The 7,194-nt window shown below is 56.4% G+C and overlaps 1 protein-coding gene across 1 annotated transcript in view; it reads right to left on the bottom strand.

Annotated features, from left to right (window-relative positions):
* Positions 1-769: 769 nt before the first annotated feature.
* LOC306944980 (maestro heat-like repeat-containing protein family member 2B) overlaps positions 770-7,194 on the bottom strand; it is a gene marked incomplete at both ends in the record, with an annotated part of 14,904 nt that continues 8,479 nt past the window's right edge. Inside the window, 8 exons of the mRNA XM_079533660.1 lie at positions 770-959; positions 2,056-2,210; positions 2,444-2,596; positions 3,066-3,175; positions 3,378-3,501; positions 3,675-3,761; positions 4,160-4,252; positions 4,372-4,507. Of these exons, the coding sequence (XP_079389786.1) occupies positions 770-959; positions 2,056-2,210; positions 2,444-2,596; positions 3,066-3,175; positions 3,378-3,501; positions 3,675-3,761; positions 4,160-4,252; positions 4,372-4,507 (1,048 nt within the window). The remainder of the gene's footprint in view (positions 960-2,055; positions 2,211-2,443; positions 2,597-3,065; positions 3,176-3,377; positions 3,502-3,674; positions 3,762-4,159; positions 4,253-4,371; positions 4,508-7,194) is intronic.

Here is a 7,194-nt window from a genome sequence, read left to right as displayed (position 1 = left end):
CCTTTTTTTATTATCCTTTATCCACTTTGCCAGATTTAATTCCAGGCGGGCTTTAGCCTTCCTCGTTGCATCCCTGCAGGCCCTGACAGCATTCCTGTATTCTTGCCAAGTAGTCAGACCCTTTTTCCACATTCCATGGGCCTTCTTCATTCCTTTGTGTTTGCACGCGAGCTCCTTGCTCATCCACACAGGTCTCCTGCCACTCTTTCCTGATTTCTCCCCACACACAGCCATCATGACCGTCTGGTCAATGCCCCTGCACCTCTCTAGTCACCCCAGCCCTGCCCGTGCTGGCAGCAGCATCACCACCCCCACAGCGCTTTCTTTTCCCAAACCAGCTCACCCGGATGCTGGGGTCGCTGCACAGACGCTGCACAGCCTCGACGACCTGGGGCAGCATCTCCGTCATCATGGGCTCTGCAAGAGATGCACAGAAGCGTGAGCGGAGCCACAGCGCAGATGGCAGAAGGGAGCCCTGGAAGTCCCAAGGCGTGGTACTGACCAACCCGTGGTACTGACCATCAGAGCGAGCCAGAGCACCCAGCAGACCCAGGGCTGCCACGCATCCAGGCTCCCAGTCATCGCCCAGCTGCGACTGCAGAAACAGGATGGTTTCTTCTGGGCGGATCCGGGCTGCAGGGAGGAAATCCCACACTATGTTAGCAAGAACCTCACGCCCATTCCTGAGCTTTGTGAGAGAGGTTTTGGCCAGGGCAGCGCCAAGCATCGCCAAAGCTCCTCTCCTTACCCTGCAGCATGATGCAGTGGGTCAGCTGTGCATGATCAGCCTCGCTGTGCTGCTTGCTGTCGTCACAGAGCTGTGGGAACAAGGTCCATTTGATACAATCACATCCGCACTGAGGACGGAAAAGACACTGTGCTGCCAGCTCTCGTCTCCCTGGGCACTCTCGGGAAGAGGACAGGCAGACAAAACCCAGCCATGTCCTCTTCCTGAGGTCCTGTGGACAGCAGGGTGACCATGAGCCAGCACTCTGCCCTTGTGGCCAAGAGGGCCAATGGCACCCTGGGACATACTAGAAGGGGCATGGTTAGTAGGTCAAAAGACGTTCTCCTGCTTCTCTACTCTGCCCTGGTGAGACCGCATCTGGAGTATTGTGTCCAGTTCTGGGCCTCTCTGTTCAAGAAGGACAGGGAACTGCTTGAGAGAGTCCAGCACAGAGCCACAAAGATGATGAAGGGACCAGAGCATCTCCCTTACGAGGAAAGTCTGAGGAAGCTTTGGCTTGGAGGAGACTGAGAGGTGACCTAATGAACGCTTATAAATATGTGAAGGATGTCTGTCAGGAGGATGGAGCCAGGCTTTTCTCAGTGACATCCAGTGACAGGATAAGGGCAATGGGTCCAAGCTGGAACATGAGAGGTTCCACATTAATGCTAGAAAAAAAACTTCATGGTGGTGGTAACAGAATATTGGAACAGTCCAGAGAGGTTATATTGGCAGTCCAGAGAGGTTGTGGGGTCTCCCTCTCTGTGGAGACATTCAAAACCTGCCTGGACACATTCCTGTGGGACCTAATCTAGGTGTTCCCAGCAGGGGGATTAGATTAGATGAGCTTTTGAGGTTTCTTCCAATCCCTGACATTTGGTGACTGTGATTCTGTAACTGGAATGGAGAAGAGACAGCAGCTACTGAAAGAAAGACTTGGTAAAAAAAAAAAAAAAAGAAAAAAGAAAAAAAAGTATTATTTTTATATATATATATATACATTTATTTATTTATTTATAATAAATAATACAATTTTTAAGCTCATCTTCTGTTTTCTCGTTCTCTTCTTTTCTCCTTTTCTCCTTTTCTCCTTTCAAATTTCCCTTTTCATTCCCTTTTTCCTTCCCTGCTCCTTTCCTCTCCTCCCTTCCTTTCTTATCCTTTCTTCTTGTTTCTATTGGCTCCATCGCTGAAGACAAAATTCTCTTATTCTCCTCCATGTCTCACTAGAAAAAGTAGAGTCGCAACTTGAGACTATTCACAACAAAGAAAAGCTGCCTCCTCCCTACGTCCCTCTGCAGCAACAGCAAAGGCGGGAGTGCCAGTACCTGTCCGTTGGCCCAAGCGGCCGGGAGAAGTTGTGCATCACGGCCTCAGTGTGACAGCGGGTGAGGATGACCACCGCCTGGCACAGGAAGGGCAGGAACGTGCTCTGCTGCGCAAACGATGTGATGCTGCGCAGGATGTAGAGGATCGGAGGCACCTGAGAGAAGAAGAGGAGAAAGAATGACTTGCTGCATCCTGGACTCTGCAGGGCCTGACCATGGACATTCAGCGCATGAGCAGTGCCTGCTCCCTTGACGTGCTGCCAAGTCCTAAGCCTGAATTTCATGCCAGCTACCCTGGTCTCCATGCCCTGAGCACAAGGGGCAAACGGCACAAGTCCTAATGCAACAGCCAGCAAAAGTCCAAGACACGTGAAAGAAAGTCTCTTACGTTCCAACAGATGTCCTTCCCGTGCATCTGCAGGAAGGTGGTCATCCACTTCCCAGCAGCACGCACACGCACTCCGTTGGCTTTCCGGATGGTCTCCTTGATGGCAGTCATGAAGTCAACGGTGCGTTCGATGGGGAAGTTTCTGCACACAATCTGCAGAGAAATGAGAAGCGGGAGAGATCCCATCATTGCTCTGCAACAGCTCTTCAGAACAGAAAGCAGTCTTGAGGGCATTCTTAGCTCAGCGGCGTGCCGCTCATTCAGGCGGCAATCACAGCGCTCCTGCTGTCTGTACCCTGCTGTTTATACGGAAGGCGGTTGAGCCTTCTCTCAGCTTCTGCACCCATGGTGTTTGCTTACATGCAAAGCCTACCTCCCAGCAGCCACAGTCACACGTGCATGCAAGTGCACTCGCACACACAAACGCACATCATGGAGTCAGCTCCTTGCACTGGGTGCCTGAAGGCCAGACATAGCTCAGAGCCTCCTGCTACTTGCACTGGGAAAAGAGGACTCAGGGTAACAGCTCATTTTGGAAACAGTGTCAGAGGCTGGGAGCAGCACAGGGTCGTGCAGAAGCCTACACACAGAGATCACACCACCCCTTCTTGGGTCCACATACCATGGCCATTTTGGATGTGGTCTGGAGCTGAGAGGCGATGCTGCAGGCATGCAGCCCCTCGCACAGGCTCCCGATGTCACCCGTCTCGATGTCTGTGTTGGTCGCTTTGGCTGGAAAGAGCACAGGGAGAAAAGGGAAGTCATGTTTCTGGAAATGAAACTGCTTTCCACGGGGGAAAGACAGAGGACAGGGTGGGGACAAGAAGAGAGCTGTGCACGGTGCCTCTCCCTCCCGTCAAGAGGGCCCAGCCCGTGGGGCTCTGGTAGTGCTACAGAGGAGGGCAGAGGGCTGGAGCGCGCCTGCTCTACTCACCTTGGATTCGCAGAAGGGAGCTCAGACAGGTGACGGCCAGCTGGCGGGATGCGGGCATGGGGTCACAAGTCAGAGGCGCCAGCAATCCCACCAAGGAGCCAAAGTGTTCCCAGGCATCTCTTCTCTGCAGGGGTGAGAGGCAGGAACAAAGCTGTAGACGGCCCCAGCTCTCCCCAGCTTCTCCCATCTGTGCCTTCCCATGCCATGACACAGCATGCACAGCTGGGCAGAGCTCGCCTTCCAGCTCAGGGGCGCTGGGGAGGGAGCAGGGGGCATGCGGTGGGGCTCTTTACTCACTTGAAGCTCTTCACAAACAGCCAGCAGCTGGGAGCAGGTCTGCAGGGCCCTCTGGCGCTCCCACACGTTGCTTGAGACCATCGATTTCTGCAGGACCTGGGGTAGAGCATCTGTCTCACTGAGGATGTCTTTTCTTTCCCTTCCTGCCACCCCTCTCCCTGTCCCTCCTTTCCCAGCACTCTCCCTCAAGGCCTGCCCTGTTGCTCCATGTGGCCTCCTGCCTCACTGAGCACCGGCACTGCCGCCCCGCTCTCTGCAGTCACTCCTGCCTCCCAACCCAGGAGCTTTTCCTTGGCTGTGGCCTGCCAGGGGCTGGCTCCTGCTTTCCCCCTGCAGGGCCCATTTCTCTGCCCATTTCTGAGCTCGCAGTGAGCTGGCACGTCAGCAGGAGATTTCTCCCCCTCTGATCCTCCTCTCAGTCCCCAGATCTCTGCCCCCGCTATTGACAGGCACCATGCTTTCTCCCTTGCCCCACGCATACTCACGTGGACTATGTTCTGGAAGAAGCCGCCGCTGGGCTCTGTCTCCAGCAGGACTGCCATAAGCCGGCCCAGAGCTTTCAGTGATGTCTGCTGAAGCTGAAAGCAGAAGAGGGGAGTGATTGACGTGTAGCATCACGGCTGCTGCCAGAGCACAGGTTGTGTGTGCTGAGGTAGGCTTTGACCGAGAGGTGGCTGGGAAAGTTACGGCAGGTTACCTGCAGGTACTGTGCTGCTTGCTGTGACTTCCTGATCTTCAGCATCATCTCTGCTGAAGGGTGTGTCACGATGTTTTTGCAGCACAGGACCAACATCTCACGCAGGTCCTTGCTTTCAGAAGAGGGCTTCAGCTTGCTGAGAGGAGGAAAACAGGAAGAGAAATCAGAAAGGGTCTTTACCTCTCCAGACTGGTTCAGACAACATCTGAGTTTCTCCTAATTGACAGCTACAAAGCCAATACCCCCACCCAGCTCATGCTGCTGAGCACTGCCTTCAGTTCCAGCAGCGCCCACCTCCTCCCCGGCAGCAGTGAACCACCTCCCGCACTGGAGGGAAGGAGACCCCAGCTCTCCCTCTCTTTCCTGCCAGGGGACAGGAGCACCAGGGCCTTTCTCCCTGCCCAGAACCTCAGCTTTGCTGGGCACAACAGCCCAGCCGTCTCTCCTGCTGTAGATGTGGCTCCTCCCCCCCGGCCCCTCCAGGCCCTCAGGAGCTACCCAAAATGGGGATCACCATCCTGACTTGCAACCTCAGCCCTTACCTCAACTGCTCCAGGGCCAGAACCACCTTGAGAGGCACTGGGGAGACAGGGGTGCCCGAGTAATATTTCTTCATCAGGTCCTGCAAGTCCCAGAGAGACAGTGTCCAAGCGGGAAAGGGGCACACAAGAGCTGTTCCACCCGGCCCCGAGACAGGCACAACTGCCACACACCAGCCCATCACTTTCCCATGGAAGCGCTGCAGGATGCAGCAGCTGGTGCACCTAGCCTGCTGCCCAGCCGCTGCCTGCCAGCACCCAAAGTCCCCACCAGCTGGAGACGTGTGGCTGCTGGAGACCTGCATGCCCCCAGGGAAGCGAGCCTTGTGGCGCAGCCCAGAACTCCTCTGCGGACAGCCCTGTCTCTAGGCACTCACCATCAGGATTTCCAGAAGCTTTCCCTTCAGGGAGGGGTTAAAGCTGGCAGAATCACCCACAGCTTGGTAGGCAGAGCTGCAGTCGGTGATGCTCTGCACCAGCGCGAGGTTGTTCTGCAAGTCCTGAGGAGCAAGAGAGAAGAACATTCTTTGAACTGCGGGAAGGGACAAGGGCTGCAAGGGACACATGTGGGGACAGCGCTAAGGGAAGGGCTTGGATCTTTATCTGGGCACAAACAGTTCCCCGAGGGACCTTTGGAAAGGGAAGGCCCATCTCAGCATCTCCCCGTGTGGAGGCGCTGCAGCGGGGCGCTCTGACACCCTGGCACGCTTTGAGCTCTCACCCGGCAGCTGCAGCTGTAGAGCATCAGGATGTTGCCCACGATGTCTCCCTCCAGGTGGGCGAGCAGCTGTTCTTGGGAGGCACGCAGTGCCACGCTGCCGTGGGCGAGCATGAGAGCGCTGCGTGTGGCATGAGCTCTCGTGCTGTCCAGCTCCATCTGTGTGGGAAGAAATGCCTTGAGACACTCGCTAACGGCCCCCAGTGCCCCGCGATGCACCTGGGCTCCCAAGGCAGGAGCTGCAGGGAAAATAAGGCAGAAGAATGCCGAGATGGAAACCCGTAACGCTTTACCTTCTTGCGCCTGGAAATCCTGGCATTGCGGCCTTTGCACAGCCTGGACGCAAACATGGTGAGCGTGGCCAGGACTGTGTGGAAGTTACTCTCAGCAGCATGGCTGAGAAGAGAGATGATTCCCTGCACAAAAGAACAAGGGGCAGTTGGCACAGGCCTGAATCTACAGGTCCTCTCCTGAGCAAAATGGCAGCAGTGCGGAGGTTGAAAGGCCCGGAGCAGGGCCAGGGAGAAGGCCTCTGCCCCAGGGCCAGAGCGGGGATGCTCACAGGAGCTGGAGGAGAGGAGAGGAGAGGAGAGGAGAGGAGAGGAGAGGAGAGGAGAGGAGAGGAGAGGAGAGGAGAGGAGGAGAGAGAGAGGAGAGGAGAGGAGAGGAGAGGAGAGGAGAGGAGAGGAGAGGAGAGGAGAGAGAGGAGAGGAGAGGAGTGGAGAGGAGAGGAGAGGAGAGAGAGGAGAGGAGAGGAGAGGAGAGGAGAGGAGAGGAGGAGAGGAGAGGAGAGGAGAGGAGAGGAGAGGAGAGGAGAGGAGAGGGAGGAGAGGAGAGGAGAGATGAGAGGAGAGGAGAGGAGAGGAGAGAGAGCTCACCTGGGCCCTCACATGGCTCCTCTGCATTTGCCTCCTCCAGGTGCTGTAGCAGCTTCTCCTGCACGTGGAGGACTCCCTTACAGGATCCCAGCACCGTGCCCAGAGCCTTTGTACAGGAATGACTGCATGGGAAGGGAAGGAAGAAGCTGAGATGTGGCAGCAGCTTAACCTGCTGGTGGGAGGGCCAGGTGGGAAGGAGCCAAGCTCCCTGGCGGTTGCTGAGAGCAGCTGCGGGGCTGAGCTTTAGCCATCCCTGGGCAGATTGCAGGGAAAGGCCCTCTGGGGGCACAGACTGGGGAAGCAAGCATCAGCATCCCGCGTGGGCAGAGCACCAGCCGCAGCCCCAGCCCCAGCTGGACACCTGCAGCTGCACCGCTGGGTAGAGCCGGGGGGAACTCACCTTTTCTGCAGAGCTGCTGGCAGAGCTGCTCAGCCGCTGGCTCAGCTCACAGCTCAGGGCCTCGACGATCCATGCCTTCTCCTCTATTGGTCCAGCGACGCCTTCAGGAACTGTTGGAGAACAGGAGAAGACAACGTTCCCCTTGCCCTTTGCCTCTTCCCCTCACTCCCAAGTTGCTGCAGCCCTCTGGGGAGAGGTGCCTGGAAGAGAACAGTGCCTCTCCCCAGCTCCCCAGCATTCCCTCCCTCCATTAAAAGCCGCCTGCTGCTCTTCTCCTAAGACCCCCCA

Source organism: Tetrao urogallus (genome assembly GCF_951394365.1).
Source record: "Tetrao urogallus genome assembly, chromosome: 1".
NCBI lineage: Eukaryota > Metazoa > Chordata > Aves > Galliformes > Phasianidae > Tetrao > Tetrao urogallus.
This window is presented reverse-complemented; position numbering and strand designations above follow the sequence as displayed.